Source organism: Vespula vulgaris, chromosome 2 (assembly GCF_905475345.1).
Source record: "Vespula vulgaris chromosome 2, iyVesVulg1.1, whole genome shotgun sequence".
NCBI lineage: Eukaryota > Metazoa > Arthropoda > Insecta > Hymenoptera > Vespidae > Vespula > Vespula vulgaris.
The window spans coordinates 8788513-8807212 of NC_066587.1; the positions used below are offsets into that span (position 1 = coordinate 8788513).

The 18700-nt window shown below is 28.2% G+C and overlaps 2 protein-coding genes and 1 long non-coding RNA gene across 6 annotated transcripts; 1 reads left to right on the top strand and 2 right to left on the bottom strand.

Annotated features, from left to right (window-relative positions):
• Positions 1 to 2867: 2867 nt before the first annotated feature.
• On the bottom strand, positions 2868 to 14301 carry LOC127072986 (mitogen-activated protein kinase kinase kinase 15). Of its 4 annotated transcripts, none has more exons than XM_051013919.1 (24): positions 14181 to 14301; positions 13676 to 13813; positions 13368 to 13576; positions 13063 to 13257; positions 11593 to 11762; positions 11086 to 11254; positions 10711 to 11010; positions 9674 to 9927; positions 9422 to 9581; positions 8840 to 9193; positions 8446 to 8707; positions 8207 to 8344; positions 7953 to 8119; positions 7787 to 7882; positions 7509 to 7648; positions 7258 to 7413; positions 6628 to 6723; positions 6026 to 6138; positions 5783 to 5952; positions 5446 to 5710; positions 4874 to 5201; positions 4623 to 4776; positions 4467 to 4543; positions 2868 to 4382 (listed from the first exon to the last, which is right to left on the bottom strand). In XM_051013919.1, exons 2-24 carry the CDS (start codon positions 13710 to 13712, stop codon positions 4313 to 4315), a joined length of 4080 nt encoding a protein of 1359 aa, XP_050869876.1. In that variant the 5' UTR covers positions 13713 to 13813; positions 14181 to 14301; the 3' UTR covers positions 2868 to 4312. The 4 variants fall into 4 exon arrangements, with proteins under 4 accessions (XP_050869876.1, XP_050869875.1, XP_050869877.1 ...); XM_051013918.1 differs by having other exon boundaries at positions 6628 to 6735; XM_051013920.1 differs by lacking the exon at positions 6628 to 6723.
• A 45-nt stretch (positions 14302 to 14346) lies between these two features.
• Positions 14347 to 17262, top strand: LOC127073015 (uncharacterized). Its single transcript, XR_007785643.1, has 4 exons — positions 14347 to 15499; positions 15736 to 15838; positions 16291 to 17037; positions 17132 to 17262. It is a non-coding gene; the product is annotated as an uncharacterized LOC127073015 (long non-coding RNA).
• Positions 15736 to 18656, bottom strand: LOC127073003 (luciferin sulfotransferase-like). The gene is made up of 8 exons (XM_051013974.1): positions 18433 to 18656; positions 17805 to 18359; positions 17522 to 17725; positions 17338 to 17434; positions 17116 to 17272; positions 16931 to 17051; positions 16241 to 16335; positions 15736 to 16166 (listed from the first exon to the last, which is right to left on the bottom strand). Coding segments are annotated over exons 2-8 (990 nt in total). The 5' UTR covers positions 17806 to 18359; positions 18433 to 18656; the 3' UTR covers positions 15736 to 15851.
• Between the last annotated feature and the right edge of the window lie 44 nt (positions 18657 to 18700).

Sequence of the window (18700 nt, forward strand, 5' to 3'; positions counted from 1 at the left end):
CAATAATAACAGTAACAATAATGGGAAGAGAGACGTGGAGGATATGAATATGTATCGGATACATCTGTTGCCTTGTAGCCCTTTGGGGTGTTATGAGAAGAGAAAGGGTGTGCCGAAAACGGTGCAATATTGGTCGCAGACTCCTTTCGGCGAAACGTGCTAGAACTTAACAACCAAAGACTAATTCGAAGCCAGTAGACGAGTCGAAAAAATGCTATCTTTTTCTCTTTTCAGCAATATCTTTTTTCTGGTATTAAGTTCTAGAATACTCTCGTCGCAAACGTTGATGCTGACCAAAGCAGCGCAAAGAACAAAGAGAGAGACTTTATTGAAAAGAGATTTTATTGGCTAGCTGCGTCGACTCTTCTCGGTCATCGCAGCCTTGTCCCTTCAGCAACAAATTAAGGATTTTAAGCTGAAAGTAATTAATTTCTACGGACGACGAGGTGTCACAATGTTGGAAGACGAAAAGACCGAGAGAGAATCAAGGCTCATTGTTCTCTTTTGTAATAATCCGAGGTCGTTCGACGATTCTTTTCTCTTTTAAATTAATGATTAAATTTTTCTAATTACTGATGCTAATCATACGAATCATTAAATTATTTAATTAATTTTTAGCTGAGGATTTTTAGCTATTAAAAATAATAATTAACAGTTGAAATTCTCATCTTCGTGAAGTTAATATTTGTTTCTATATATTTTATTGTTACTTCATTTAAAAATTAATCAAAACTGAAAGTAAGATAGAAATAATTTTACGCTAAAGTATTCTACGTATGATTATAAAAATCCTTTTCTCTCAATTCCACTCTATCCTTTCGAAAGAAAATGGATTATTTGGGCGACGTTGAAAATCTTTTATCCTTGAATGCGAATCCTTTTTAGTTACGTACCTCACAGCCGTAGTTAGTTAATTAAAAGGTAAAAGCGGCCGGGAGAAGGGCACTCCAAAAGAGAGAGAAAACGAGAGCGAGATAGAGACAGAAAGAGGGCTGGTAACCAGGATTTGTAGCTCGATCGGAGTAAAACCTCCCTTTCACGTTCGGCTGGGATCATTCGGAATGGCTTCTGATTCGGCGCTCGTTTGCACCGCTTTATTTGCGATTTCAAAGAGCCCAAAGTAAAGGACGCTCTTGCGTACACAATTTTAGGCTTGGATTTACATAGAGACTGAACGAGCTAGGATTGAAGGCTTTGTAAAAGACCTCGATAGTGATATAAAATTGACTCGTAATTAAGTATTTTCAAGTTAACAGGTTGAAGAAAGCTATCTTAAATCTTTCCATGCTAATCCATCTGAAAAAAGGATATCACGGATATTAAAAAATAATCTCTAGCGACGGAGCCTGAGAAGAAAATGTGCGACGATTCGTAAGGAAGTTTTTTGACGTATTGCCGTTGGAAAGTGTGGATAGGGAAGTAGCGTATTTGAAGAGAAGGCGAAGCGAGGGAAACTGATTTAATAATACGCTAGGATGAGCAACGGACTACCCCATCGAGGAAAAGCACGATCGAACGGCTTGACGGTAAAGCTCTCTCTGAGATTCGCTTCCATCCACCTCTTCTTCCACTCCCTTATTCGCGATTTCATATTTGGCGAATCCTACGAAGATGAAGAAGAAAAAAAGAAACAGAGGGAGAGAAAGAAGAAGAAGAAGAAGGAAAAGAAAAAGCAACAACCAAACCCTTCGGAATGTAAGCATTTACATTTATATTTGCAAAAACGCGAGCATTCGATAGAGGAAAAGAGAGAAAGGGAGTGAGAGAAAGAGATCCTCGCCCTTGAAACGGCCAGACTTTCGTTATGGAATTGCTAATGACGACAAGGGCCGCCAGAGTCGTTGCAATAACAGCTGCTCCCTGCCAATTCGATAGATAGGCGTGGAAAAATATTCCTCGATAACCGCGTTACGACGATAAGAGCTCTGCGTGTCTCAAGACCGGTATCGATTCTCGAAGAAAACAACGAGATCATAAAGGCGCTTATAAGAGAATCGGGTTCTCCTTTTCCTCCTTCTTCCGCTCTATTCGTTGTACTGGTAAAAATTATATTTTAAGATATAATTCCCTTTCGATAAAGTTAATCTCTACGAAATATTGATTCCCGAATTACTCAATGGTTCCTTTAAAAATTTTTAAAGTTTGGAAAAATACAGGAAGAAAATAAATTTTATAAAAAACATCGGTATTTTGTATCATGTAAAAATAATAAAAAAAAAAAAGAGAAGAACAGAAGCACGCCGTAATGGAGTCATCAAATGTGAAAATAGTCTTCCGAATTCTAAAAACGCAAGGGGTGAAAATAATCGAAAGAAAATTTCCAATAGAACGGTATCAATAAAAAATACGGGTAAACCTTAATTAGCATTTAATTAGCTTTTAGATACAATAATTAGATAAGCCATATAAATACACTTCTTGTGAATCATATAAAAGAACCAAAGATCGAAAGTATTCGATTAATATTCGGAATATCCTGAATATTTCGTATCGTAGCTTTTTTCCGTACTGACATATTCGTATGGAAAAAGAGCAATAAAAGAAGAACATTTTGATGGTAAAAAAAAATAAAAATAAAAAACATAAAACCATTTACACGTATTCGCTGACGAAAACTTTTATGCGTTTTAAATGAATACAACTGGCGTCAACTCTTCTACCCTTCATATTCTCACACGAGCCAAACTTTTACAATTTTCACAATAATTGTCTACCGTTATCCCGAAGTACTTCGCTAGACGAATATATTTTCTCCCATTTTATTTGATTTTTCGGTTTTTTTATTACATGACGCAAATGAAACGTACCAGTGAAATATTTTTTTATAGTATCAGGAAAGGATTGAAACGAATTCACAAAATTCAATATAACATTCATTCAATTCTTTATTGCAAATGTTAAGATCAACGACGATAATTTTATTATGCGACAGAAACAACAATATTTTAACAGTGTAACGACTTACCTACTCTCGTTTCTATATATAAAACTCGAGAGCAAATATTTCGTCACGATGATAGTTCTCCACCTTCGATAGTCTGACATGACAAAAAGTAATGTTAACAATTGATCTATTCATTATCATATATATATATATATATATATATATATATATATATATCATATATATATATATATATATATATATATATATCATATATGTATATATATATATATATAAAATATATCGCAAATACATGAAAAATTTGAAGTATTCATTAACAGAGTAGGCACTTGAAATAGGAATTGATCGATGTTCAAAGCAATATCAAGTAATTTTTTCGATCGTATTATTAAAAGATTGTTACGACCAAAAATAATTTACTTGATTATCGTTTCACGCGTATTATTTTTTAAGTTTGGAAGACTATATTGTCTCTTTATTTCATGTTTTGTTATTTAAAAATGTAAAGATAATATGGTACACAGATTTGGATAATATATAAGAGAAAAAATAAATATTACTTCTTGTACTATAACCATAGTTGTAACCGGTTATGACCAGTTATAAATCAGTATTACAAGGCACTGAAAACAAGTTTGCACGTGAGCAGGCATTAAACCACATAGAAATCTTTCCTATTATATAATAATGTAATATTGCATTAAAAATATAATATTTCTGAGCTGCGTTAGTATTGTCATGTAAATATTCTTGATAATGGTTTAATTGATTTTCGCAATAAAATGTTATAAATTTTTCTAATTATTGAATTTTGCAGCAGAGGTTTGAGTTGCAATGTATACGATACATTAACGATACTAATCGTGTGTGTAGTTTTTTTCTATAAAAATGCAATTAATGTTGCATCTAAATTTATGAAAAATGTATTGTCGATTACTGAAAATGAATAACAAATGATTTAATCGAAAACGGATAAAAATAAACGGAATATTTCTTACTTTAGAAAAAATAAGATGATAATATCAAATGTGACAGAACCAGTAAAAAACTACGCACTCTGTATCATTAAGATGTACACATAATGATGCATATCTTTGAAAATTACATAAATTTTTGCATTATTAGTTAATTATTGATATTTACAATAGCAATTTGCAACTAATCAATAGTTAGGAACTACGCGACATACTACTAATATCATCGTGTCACTCATGATCTCAAGTGGAAATCCAATGTATTCTATTATGTCAAGCGATATATCAAACGAAACATATCGTTTGATGTAATATTATTTCATAGCATTCAGACTTGACGAAAGTACGTTACCCTGCTCGAAAACTTTTATACAAATAATAAAGGAGCGATTGACTTCGTAAAATATAGAGATAGGTATTTCTTATGTTTTCTTTAATTTGTATTTTCCTGATCCCTTCTATATTTTAATATAGCTTGCCATATCCTTAGTTCGATGCCGCCCCTGTATGTATAATACAGAACTATATTAAATTTTTCTATAAATAGATTTTATAGAATTTATTCATTAAAAATATAATAGAATTACCTTAAATTGAGTCTTCGAATATCATCCCTTGTAAGATAATTTAAAACATCTTCCAAAGTGTATTCCTCATACATAAACTGTAATATATATAGTGATAAATAATTACAATTAAATTATAACCAATTAATTTTTTAATACGGAATAAACAATATTTACCCTATCGATCGAAACTTCATCTATTTGAAGATCTTGTAACCAATTTATAAGTGCTCCATCTCTGTATGAAGAATCTGTAGGATTTGCATTTTCTGTTTGTAATAAGTCTGATTGATTAGTCCCATTTTTACAACCAGACATACTAGAATTATAACTGCGCAAAAATTATAACATAAATTCTCTTGCGCTTTTTATAAAAATTATTATAATAATATTATAAAAAAAGAAAAACTATATCTAGGAATGCTTACCCTGATTCTTGTCTTAAAGCTTTTCTGTTAATACTCTCACAAAGATGAGTCAATCCATTCATTTGTGCTCTTTGTTCTTCTAAAGCTTGCTGCAATAATACTTGATACGATTTCTGACAATCTAACAATTCTTGCAGTAACTTCATATTTTCCATTTTTAAAGTGCCCATTTGATCATGATACTCTTTCCAATACTTGTTATCGACAGAATCAACTATCTTTTGAGACTTTATAGAATTAACTGTTGAAACACCAGATGTAGAACCCTCTTCAGGACCTTGACCACCAGGTTGTACGCGCTCTTGTCCCAATAAATTTGCTCCAAGTTCTATAAAATCAATTTCATAAAGGTTCGTTGATAATTAATGTGTTTTTCAGTGCTTCGTTAAAAGAAGAACTTGCAATACTACTTTCAACTTTCTTATTATTAGCAATTATTTTTCTACGAGATATTTAAAAAATTTTCATTAATATAAAATTCGATTTTACATATTTAAATTTCTAATCTAAACTCATATACGCGAGCGCAAATGTACGTAACGTATGTGTGGAAATAAAGAAGAAAAACTCACCAGGCGACAATACTGTAATGGCTGCTTGAACAGCATTCCTTACTAAGTTATCCAATGCAAACATCCAATGTGGTTTAATGCTATGCATTCTTAAAACTTCATTCACTGCTGTTTGGAACAAGTAAATAGCCAGTTGAAGATGGTTAATCGCGGTTGAATCAAAATCTAATTCTTCTTTCAATGTGCGTATAGCTGTTATGATCACTTCTTGATTTTGTTCAGAAATGTAGTCCTTTAATCCACGCATCAATAATATTAAATGATTCTAAAAGTAATTCGATATTAGTATTTGCTAGAATTATTTACTATAATCTAGAAATCTATATCGTAAAATTACCATGCGTAGAACAGTTTGTCCTACATCCTGATGTATACCTCTCATCCAAACTTCACAAATTTTTGTTTCATCTTGACTAAGAACTCTTGTCAGTGTCATTCTTCTCTGACTATCTTTTTTTAATAGATAAAAACCTTCTTGTTCTTCTCCAGATTTATGTCCTGATTGCCCTACAATTAATTGGACATTTATTCAACTATTTTATTAATAAATTTTGAATTTTATGCATATGAATGCACTTACCTCCTAATTCAACTTCTGGTGATAATAATCCACCAGAAGAACTTCTTCTAGTTATAGAAGCTCCAGTCGCATCACTTTCACTTGTTTCTATTGATGGTGTATTACCTATTGTGCTGAAGATAGGAAGAAGAAAACTATTATATTTATATGTTATTCCCTGTGAATACACAAATATATATTATATACAAGTATCTATTAAAATACTTATTTTAGCATACATATATACATTCTATTGACATATAATTTCTACTTATTTAATCACATAAATAAAATTAACATTATGAGAACAATTACTATAATTTATTTGTACCACACACCCTTGTTTAAATATTTTATATGTAAATGTTTGATAAAGCAATATCATTCACCACATGTAAGTTCAGCAATAAAAAGCATCACATAAATTTCTGCAGGAATTGTTTAGGAATATATTATTATCCATAATAGTGTGATACAAGGAAATAAAAAATTTCAAAACATAATTATCTACTCATACCGTTGTAAATAATGTATAGACGTTTTTTTCATAATATAAAAGACCAATAAAGTCTATAATGTGTATATTCACATTACATCAATAATTTTCAATAAAGGTATCATACCTGTTAAAAGAAAGAGTTGCAGATGGCATGCTGATGGGAGACAGAAGGTGAGCTGGACTGCGCTCTCTCAATGGGCTTGACTTGGTTAGCCCTCCACTACATGCAATTCTTAATTATTAAATATTATATATAGTAATACTTTGTTAATTATATACCGATTATAATTTTATCCAATAAAAGTAATCTTTGATAATACTATTGTTATATAAAATAGATCATTTTAGTAATGTTAATTATACCTCTACTTTATAAAAAAGAATAAATATTAAATTAAGAAATTAAATTTTATAAATACTTTTTCTATATATGTCCATATGCATCTATGTATCTACAAAATATTCATATATTGTATAATATTACAAAATTGTATACAATATATGTATTCTTGTGTTGCATCATAAATAGATAATTATATCTCTAATATATGAATGTCTAAGCTTTTGGGACTACACATAATATTTAAAAGCAGCTATCACCTATCGACAATATCACAATGAAAACGTTGGCGTCAAAGCTTCGTATATGTCAAGTTCAAGCATTGAATGAATGTAAAATGTAATGACTCAAGTATAAATCGTTCTCAAGCTTTAAAAAGAAATGATATTTGATAATTATAAATATCAACAGTACCTGTCATCTGATTGTGATGTTTGCATTGGAACTGCAGTTACAATATGATTATTATTTGTTTTATCACACTTCCCTAAACGATCAATTCTATCCGCAGGAACAGATATACTTCTACTAAAGTCTGGTGGTGCTGCCAATCTACTAGTTTTCTTTTTTCTATAAATATTAAATACAAAGTGAGTATATTATGTGTAATATTAATATTTTAGTATATTATTAAATATTAATTCAATAAATATAAAATATCGCACTCATTTAAAAATGGATCTTCCAACAATTCAGCAGCAGTTGCTCTCACATCAGGATTTGGTTCAAAACATCTTAATATAAAACTTTTGGCTCTCTCGGATAATTCAGATGGTATTTCAGGATGTATTTTATAGTATCCAACCTATGAGAGTAATACAAATATTTGGTAGTTATTAAATTTAATAATTATTAAATTATTTAAATTATTTAATTAATTATTAAATTTTTTATAGACAATATTAAATTTTTATATTTTTTTTAAATTTTTATTTTTACTTACTTTGAATACAGCTGCTTGAGCAGAACCCAATTCGATAAATGGTGGCTTTCCTGTTGCCATTTCAACTATAGTACAGCCCAGAGACCAAATATCAGCCTAACATCATAATTTATGATAAAAAAATTGTGATATATATTATATTTCATAGAAATATATTTATACTTACGGGTGCACCATAACCACGTTGACCTTTGTCAATAACTTCCGGTGCCATATATTGTAAAGTTCCAGTGAATGTTTCAGTACTGGGACAAAGACCAGCCAAACGTTTAGACATACCAAAGTCTGAAATCTTAACTACTCCACTGTAAGTATTAACTAACACATTATCACCTAAAAATTAAAACCAGGAATATGTATGAAATATTAAAAATTTTATTAAAGATCATATATGTTCAATTTTCTATATGTACTATATACCTTTAATATCTCTGTGAACTATTTTTTGATCATGTAAATATTTAAGTCCTTCTAAAATCTGTTTAGTGTAATATGATATTGTTGATTCATTTTCTTTTAATGGACCCCATTTAGAACGTAATAGAGCAGAGAGACTTCCTAAGTAGAAAAAAAATAATTATATAAAAAAAAATTGTACAGAAAAAATATATATATATAAATATGTCTGTATTCGTGCACATGTGTTTTCTAATATTTACCTCCTGGAACTTGCTCCATAAAAATTTTGAAGTATCCATCCTCACTTACCGATCCCAAATACTGAACGATATTTCTATGTCTTAACTGACTATGTAATTTAATTTCTTCGTGTAAAGGCTGAACATCTCCCAAATTCCGTTCTCGAATTTCTTTTACTGCAATTCGCACTTGGGTATTCAAATCACGAGCTGCGTATACAACACCATATGTTCCTTTTCCAAGTACTATTCGTTTATTTTGATCATCTAGTTCATATTCAAACTAAAAATATAAATACATATATATATTCTAGATTATATGTAATACATTTTACATATTTTAAATTGATAAATAACATATTTTTAATTAACTAATTAATCATATATTATTTTTATTTACTATAAACCTACTGACCTTCATACGATCATCGGTCATGTAAGCATCCAAATCTGTAACCATACCTTCTTCATCTCTAGTCATTTCTAAGACCAAATCATAAAATCTTTGCCTACATTGTACAGATGGCAGATACATTTGAAAATCATCAGAATTTTGATGAACGTATAAAAAGAGACATCTCTCATCTCTCTTATATAAACTCACACTTCGAATCATATTTGCAGTAAACAACCAATCATGTACTTGTTTGCAATTATTTTTCATATTATCCAAACATAAATTCCATATTTGGATTGATTTTTCTTCTGCGCCAAGATTGACATTCACATAACTCGGCATTAAAATTTTTGTTGGCTCTAACACTAGAAGCTAAAACAGAAAATACATAAAACAATACATTTTCAATAAATAGTTTAAAATAAAAAAATCATTAATAAAAATTAATCTAAGGACCTGCACAGAAAAGCATTTTATATTATTCTTACTTTGACCAAAAATGTACAGAAGCAAGCTGGTTTCGTAATGCAATACTATAAGCCATAGTCTTCCAAATTGAAAACTGGATCCTTTGTAGAACGATTCCATTTATCAACTTACTGGAAACCGTATACTATCTCCAACTTCCGGTTTTGTGGCTTCCACAAAGTAGTCCATCCAGAAACTAAATATTTGCTCCTCAGGTGAAACTTCAGCCTCTTCAGTTTTTTTGCGAAATCTATCTATCAAGGATATGTTGCCTATAGTTGACTTCAGGTACCTATAACAAAATTGCTTTTATGTAGAAAATTCATAACTTTTATATAAAAATTATCTTAAAAATAAAAACATTAAAGTATTTGTTATACATACCAGTTGGGTGGCTTCAGTTTGAACATACATTCAGCAGCTTGAATAGCCTTTGAGTAATCTTCTGCTAACACACTAATCTCAAAAAAGGTTGCAACATCCCAATAGTCTTTCAAACTTGACAGGCTGCCCTTCTTTCCAATTAAATTATTCAATACCATTCCTATATGTTGTAATTCTTCACTCTTTGAAAATTCATTTCCTGCTATAACTAACAGTGTTGCAAGATTTATACCGGCATATTCGTTTGGTTGAACCTAATGATTAAAAATTATAATCATGCTGAATATTGTGATCCTCGATGTTATTTATAATTATTTATGTCGTTACATGCATATTGTTGTACATATAATGTTCCACAGCCATTGAATCAACTTGGAAAAATAGATTTGAAATCAAAACATACGAAAATATGGATACCATAAGCTAAGAAATTGATAATTAATTTTTCTATTTGTATAAATGATAAGGGTGCAGACAATCACATATATAAAAGAATTGTTATAATCAATAATAGTCATATAAAGAAAAAAATAAATAATAATATACCATATACAAACATAAATGTATGTATAAAATAAAGAAAAAGCTTACAAAATAATAAATACACTTTGCTACTTCTATATAATACTTGTATATATCATAATTATTTTGAATTATTTGAATTTCACCCACCTTAACTCATGTTTATTTGTTAAAAATGTAATCAATATTTCTAAATATTAAGAGCTTATAATATGATAATATTCATATATGTAATCATATGATACAAGTTCATCATAATCATTATTTTATATTGGCTTGATTCCTACAAAAAGTTAGCATTGTTATATTTCTTCACAGTATAAATTTTCATATACAAAGGTTAATTTAGAATCTAATTATGTCTTGGTCATTTATATATACTTTGTATCAGGAATTATCAATTTCTTGTAGTACTTTTAATGCTTTTATCATTTTAATTTGATAAATTCATTATTTCAAGGTAATGCACTGGCTGAAGAATATCATATGTATAGATACATATATATAAATATTACCTCAAAACCTTTCCTATACCAATGGATAGCATTTCTTAAACTTTCTTGATCTGTATGTCTACTTTCAACAAATTTATCTTTATATATCCTTCCACACAAACACAGCATGTCTGGTACATGATTTTCTTTCTTTTCTAATGCCTTTTCAATAACTTTCAAAGCTCTTTCCCTATCTCCTTCTTTATTTCGTCTGTTTAGTGCAAAAGCATATAAGTAACGAATAGCAGGGGTATTTATATAATTTTTATGTGTAGGAATAGTTTTTAAATCATCTACTAATTGTACCATTGCATCATAACCCTAGAACAAATATATTATAAATTCGAATATATTATCATTTTTTATCATATTACACTACAACAATATACAAATTACCTGTATCTCTCGAAATGAAATGAGTACATTAAGCACTACTTCTCCAGAAAGAACGTTCGGATCATCCAAGCGTTTACGCATGTTGTTCAATGCTCTAGAGAGTTCTTCTCCTGAATAGGTTTCACGTGCTTTACGTAAATCTGCTAAGAATTTTTCTTTCATGTGAGCTCTGGAAACATCAAATGTGATGATAATAATATTAATAAAAACTACAATTATCATTCACTTGTATCAATGATGTGCAATTATATTTAATCGTATGAAGAATTACATTTAAATAAAAAAACATAATTTAATACTTCAAGTAATACAAAGACTATTCATGTTAACATGATACATACTTTAATAAAGATTGCGAGAAAAAGATAAGATAAGGATGACAATAAAGATTTTTTTGACTCTGATGTAATTATTTATGAATGGCATATTAGCTTTTATATTACAGATAGCAACAATTTATACAAAATTTATAAATATTTCATTTTTAAACATTATTATAAAACTTACTTGGATTGTACTTCAACATCTTGAAATAATTTCTTTAATTTTAATGTAAGGTGTTGTTTTGGATCTATGGATTCTTCGCCTGTAATTCTACTAGTTGCTGGACAAGTAGCAACACAAGAACCACACTCTGTTACACGATATGACACAAATGTGTAACTACCACATGATAACTGTAACAATTATTTTATTTACATTAATTATTTTATATATTATAGTAAAATATATTAAAGCATTACTTTAGATGTATCCATGTTTCTTTAATGCACAGTCTGTCACTATCACAATTTAACTTGATAGAATATAATATACTTGGTAAGATATAATTTCCTATTATACCTACTACAAATGGAACTTTGAAATTTTAATGATTATTTTACTATAAATATAAATATAAATTGTATTATAGAACGAAAAATATAGAGCAATTTCGATTAGAGTGCACTGTCAGTAAGCACCATGGTAACTGCTATATTAAGAGCATGAGCTCATGTTTTTCAGCTCCATACATGGTAGAACTACATATTAGATATGTGATAGGATTGTCCATATACCGATTCTATCGAAACGAACATAATTCGTTTATTTGTTAATATAATTCGAGTATTTCAAATAAATTTTTATGATGTCGAAATTTCCTATGTGGTGAAATGAATCCTATGAAACACGTTTGAATATCGGCGATAGTAATTAACAATTATTAAATGACGTAAAATGATAATAATATATATTAATTATTTAGTTATTAATGATTCAACACGAGAATAATGGACTTAGATATAATCCGTTCAACTGTAGATACGAGAATGACGAAGTATGAGTCTCGCGAAGATAATAAGACATATCGCATGTGCCGCATGCGCGCGAATCATTATGATCTCAAATAGGTTTTATCATAATATATATTTATTTAAGATCTGTACTATTTTCATTAGTAGAGCAAATGACGTGAATTTATAATTCATATTCAATAACTTTCGCTAAGAAATTTAATATAAAAAAATAATTATTTCAAATTTTAATTAATTTATATAAAACGCATTTGAAAGAGAATATAACTTATTAAAAAATATAATTAACTAAATTTCGTAATGCGTCACAAGTATTTAACTGAGATATAATAGATATAGTAGGTTGATTTTATAGAACATGCTATTTATAAGACTTTTAATTAAGACCATTGCTTCAGTGTGTCTATTATAGTTCTAATAAATGGACAAGGTTATTAATTGATCATTATACTTCCCATTGACATCTACACCTCTATGTTAAGAGAGTTTAAAACTTCTAGATACTATTCTAAATATCTATTCTAAATACTTCTCGATAAAATTTGTTATTTGTTTTTTCATTTTATATTTATTGATAATTACAAAAAATTTATATTGAACGCATGTTGATCTAATGCATTATTCTTATATATTGGATTTTATAATGTCATATATTTTATGATTATTATTAAAGCATACATACCTTAAGTCTAATTGTAGCTTCAGTATCTACATCATTATGAAGCAAGATATTTTCTTTCATACCAAAACTTTCCCTCACACCCAAATGATAGAACAGTGCAGATTGTTGTAACTGAATGCTTAAATCAACCACAGCTACATCTGCATTGTAAAATGTATCCAAAACATTTGTTTCTCCGAAATCGAGTTTTTCAAACTACAACGAAAGTAGGTTTTAAATTATATAACAAAAATATGCTTATATTATTTGCATCTATAAACTCATTCTATAATTAATTCATAAGCTTTTTTTTTTTAAAGATATACCTGTATATGATGCATATTTGCATTTACTAAATGACATGCTTGTTTTACTTCTTCTAAAGCTCTTTTTCGTTGTGCAAGATGTTCTGGTTGCTGTAGATCTAATACACATGCTACATCCATTCTAGGTCTCCCAGATACCGTAGTATTTCCAGAAACATCGCTCTGTGTTCCAATACTATCTGTACTAGATATACCATCTACTATTCCAACTATAAAGAAATAATATTTATTACATTTACGTTATATCTTACAAATAATATGTAATGTAATTTTCATGGAATATTATTATAAAATATGTTTTTTAATACCTTGTACATCTATAGCATCTCCACAAGTGGACGGCATGTTAACTATATATTTGTTATCACCGTCACTCTATAAAGATAGTTTTGTCCAAATTTATAATTAGTCACAAATCTTATTGATTGATTTACTTGTACTTTTCTCTGGATATTAAGAAAAAAATATTTGAATTAATTACTACAATCAATGATATAGCACATATATATATAATTATATTGATAATATATACTATATATGCAAACAAGAAATAAATTTTTATTTAGACTTTATAAAACTGTTCTTGTACATGAAATATTCTTTATAATAAACATAACAAAGTAGAAAATAGTTTATGGTATGGATTATCAAAAAGTGTAAATTATAGAAGCAAAAATGTTTGATGACAGTCACATTTGTTTTAAGATCGTCTGTACAATAAATCACTTTGGAAAACTGCTGAATGAATCTTCGCTAATTAAACAACCGCGGCAAATGAAGTGATTTAATTTGTAAAAAGTTTGAAAAAAATACCTTTTATGGCGTACATCATAAAAAATCTCTATCCATTTCTTCTAGAACACACAAATCCGAGCTCGAGGTCGTGCACAAGTACAACCTACTACAAGAAGTTTCCTTCCCTTCACATAGATGGTGCATACATAGTTCTCTATATCTTTCTCTCTCACTTTACTAATTCAAAAATAGAAACACTACGAGATATAATGGATTAAACAGAAATGAATATTTTCTTTTAATCTGTAGCTGGTTATATTGGTCAAAGTAATTATTACAGATTTTCCATTCATTCATGACATTTTTCATGAACTGATCAATTTTTATTTTCTACTTAAATAACTGAGAGTAAAACTACAAGATAAGTTAGAGAAAAATTTCAAACTCGTAAAGCATTTATCGATCATTGCCTTTATCGAGTGAAATGAGTTCTCAAAGAGTGTAAGAGATGCAGAGAAAGTATTCAACGTTATTATTAGGGTAGTATAAAGTCGATAAGAGGTCGAAAGACTGTATATGTCCTTTATATGCAACGAAAAATCTCGGATGAAAACAGTGCATGTTTCTTCATCGTATTGTAAAACACTTTTGTCGATCGACCAGAGTCGACGAATGAACAGGAGAACATGCTAAGTTACATTTCAATATCACACAATGAAAGAAAATTTGTGACGCATATGTGTGTAGAAATATACAGTATATCTATTCAAATGTTTCTACAAATTCATAGTGTATTGTAAAGTATAAAAAACTAGCCAGACTTTGTGTAATTAATTATACAATTACTAATTAGATATTACGTATATTATGTATGTATATATCTCAACTATTTTTAGATTTATGTAAAATATTATATAAAAGTGCAAGAGAATAGAACGAATAAGATTACAAAACACGATGAGCATCACTGATTCGATAATTTTATATTTCTACGCGTAATAGGAATCTCGATTAGACTATTAATTCAATAATTCCAATGAAATAATAATATGTGTAATGGCAAATATTTGTTAAATCTATTTATATTTAAAATTAGAAGTCGCACATATAACACAACGATTTAATGTCGAGTTCTATTCGATATTGCTTCATTGTGTTGTAGAATTTGATCTCGTAAATATCATAGTCATTCAAGTAAGTTATCAATTTTTTTGAATTTGTACTTTTTCCAGATTTTTTATATATTTCATAGTTGTTACTGGATCTTTCCATAAGAAACAATATATGTGGTGAAATCTGAACCATTCTTATTTATTACAGTGTAATATTGGATTTACCAATAAGTAATGTGAATATTTTCACTAAAAAACATTGAATACAGAGTTATTTTTATTTAGGTATAAAATATAATGCAGATTAAACACTACTGAGTTAATTAGCTTCATCTATGTAATATGAAATTATTTAGTTTTTAACTGATAATTAATAAATCAAAATACATTTTATTCTGTTATAAGTACATGTTTAATTAATTAATTATAACATATAATATATAGATTTTTATAATATAATATATAGATTTTTCTATTTCTAATATTGTATTAATATTCATGTTATATAAAATTCTTTTTAGGACGATATATATTATAACATACAGAAATTATTTTCTGTTATATGTAGCAATTTTTTGATATATGTAACTTTATCCTTGCTTAGATAAAGTAAATAATAAGAAGGTAATTTTCATTATTATTCACATATGGAACTTTCTGTATCCAGTTTTAAATCAGTATTTTCTAAATGTTTCTGCATCCAATTATCAAATTTTTTACTTAGATCTTCTGACATATAATTTTTCCAATCACCAATTTTACCTTTTCTTATAAATTTTACATCAGGATTATTTTCATCAAAATTTTTTTCTTTTAATATATGTTCTAAATTCACAGCAGGATTTTTCATCATCTTAGAGAATTTCAAGTGTTCGCTAAGTTCAATAAGTTGTTCATTTGTTATTGTTTTATCAAGAAATTTTACTGTTTTTTTAATTATTTCAGCTTGATCCTAAAAAATTCAATTATAGTTAAAACATTTTACAAATACATAATATTATTATAATAAGTATTCTTATATGTAACCTTCTTCATATCTTCATATGTTAAAAACAAAATATTATTTTGTTTTCTAGCATTCCAAAAAGGAAGTACGTGATTCCAGAAGGATCCGATTGGAACTTTAATATAAAATATCAAAAAAATTATTATTAATTTATACATACAAATATACAAATAGAATGTATAGACTTTTTTCCATGTAACGATATTTTACGAGTAGTAATAAAAGAAAATATCATGTTAACATAGACTCAAAAATGCTATGTTAAAAAGTTATAATAAAAATAATAATGGTTTTTGTTCAATACTGTACAAGAATAGATTGATAATATTTATTTATTTTAATTCCATTTTAAAGTAAGCATATATCAAAAATTAAATTGATTACATTCTGAATTTTTTGTTGATTTCCTTTTATTTCAGTGAATCATATTACTACATAACTTCAAGTAGTAAACTTTTACTTCAAGTAGTAAGCAAAAAGTAATAAAGCTTATGTAAAAATATTAGATAATTATTTTTATAATATGTACTATATCAAATGAAAACAAGTCTGTTATTATCTCATATTTCTGTTGTAATTTTTTAATATTGCATTTTTGAGTTTATATTTAAATGATATTTTTCCCATAAAATATGCTGGCATTGTATAGAAAAAAGTGGGAACATCCATATATTCTATAATAACATATAACTTTGATGTGCATTTAATACCATTCTCATTTACAAATAATTCCGCAAAATCTTCGAAGTTGCCTTTCATATTATGAAACACTTTACAATAATGATAAAAGCTCACACATGTATCTTTAGGATTTCGGGTAATATATATAATCTGAAAGATAATAAATTTTTATAAGCGTTACTTTATATAAACATAATTAAATGTGTGTTTATACTTTTGGTTTTTTTAAGTGAATGTCTGTAGGTAATAAATCCCAAGGTAAATGTGATTTAATATATCGAGGTCGTGATGCATTTACAACATTTTCTACTGAATCGCCTAACTTTGAAAACCAATCTACATAATTTCCTGTGACCATAAGGACTGATGCTCTAAAACATACCAGCTGTTATGCTTTTTTGTAATTAAATTATTTACTTTGTATCAAGATTCTTACTCGAGCAATGGATTACGTTTTACCAGAAGAGTTTTCGTGGTTTCATAATCAAAATTATTTCCAATACACCATACCATTTCTTGTACCCAATGACTACCTATAATTTAAATATTACTTAATATCACTATATTACACTTTTACCATTTATAATTTGTCTCAAAAATAATTGGAACATTCAAATCACCAGTTCGAGGATAAGAAACTACCCATACGTCATCTTCATATATTTTCATATCTCTTATTTTTTTAGCAAAGAACGCGTAATTAGGAGGTAATAAACAGTATCCTGGTTCTACTTTGAAAAAGCTTGATTTTACTCCGAACATATAATCCAATTTATCAGCAAAATTGCCTTCCATGGTTGAAAATGTAATAGATTTTTTATTCACTGTAATCAATTTATTTTGGTCAACGGTATAGTTACGCTATACGATATAAGCAAAAAATAGAATTTGTTTAATACTTACTTGTTCAAAGTACTTCTTGAAAAACGTGTAGAATTCGTATAAGCTGCAGACCGATATACGACTGAGATATACTGATTTAAAAAAGGCTGTGGAAATGTGTAATGTATGTCAAACTACTTTCGAAGCATCTTCGTTCTACTATCTCCGCAAATTTTTTTTTTTATTTAAAAGACTCAACCGTTCCACTTCTTTACATTTTTATAAAATGAAACTACGTTAACGTACTTAATTACTAATTTATTTACTTATTATATATTTATTTGCGTGTTTACGTTAATAAATATTTCTAGATTTTAATTATTTTGTTTTGATAGATAATTTAACGGAAAAGCATGGTATAGATTTGTTACATATTTTGAATGTTGTTGTATTGAATAATATGTTACATATAAAGAAATATTTGTTTATTCATTTCATAATACAATATTTGTATTTATTAAAATTAAAATTTATTTATATACGATCCATTTATGTTCAGTTATATACTATCGTGCTATAGTCGTTCTTTGTCCGAATATTTATATATGATCAGAGAATATCCGGGTATTATAGTATCTGAAAAATGTAAATACAGTCCTAAAAATTAATAGCGTCATGCACAAACGAGATATGTTTAAGCATGTTATACAATTCCCTGTTGTATCTGTATATCTCCGTGGTCAGACCAGGTAACAGGAAAAATATCAGTCCGGACCACGGATATAAATTGTTACATATAAAATTATGGTAATCAATTCGGTCCGATACACGATCGGGACACGAAATGACTTCGAAATGAGCACTGTTGTATACAAATGGACCTTCATGCTTTATGTTCCATGCATTCATCCCGTTATTATATTGTAACAAAATCAAATAAAATGAACGTTTGTTGCGCATACGCAAAAGTATCACGT

Excerpts from the sequence above, each read along its gene's own strand:
- LOC127072986 (XM_051013918.1), bottom strand. The coding sequence starts at position 13,712 with ATGCCGTCCACTTGTGGAGATGCTATAGATGTACAAG. Across the intron at positions 9,194-9,421 it reads GAGATAGTATACGGTTTCCA|CTTCTAGTGTTAGAGCCAAC; the intron begins GTAAGTTGATAA and ends TTTCTGTTTTAG. Across the intron at positions 7,649-7,786 it reads CTCAAGCAGCTGTATTCAAA|GTTGGATACTATAAAATACA; the intron begins GTAAGTAAAAAT and ends TTACTCTCATAG.
- LOC127073003 (XM_051013974.1), bottom strand. Across the intron at positions 17,273-17,337 it reads AAACGTAATCCATTGCTCGA|AGCATCAGTCCTTATGGTCA; the intron begins GTAAGAATCTTG and ends GGTATGTTTTAG. Across the intron at positions 17,052-17,115 it reads TTCACTTAAAAAAACCAAAA|ATTATATATATTACCCGAAA; the intron begins GTATAAACACAC and ends ATTATCTTTCAG.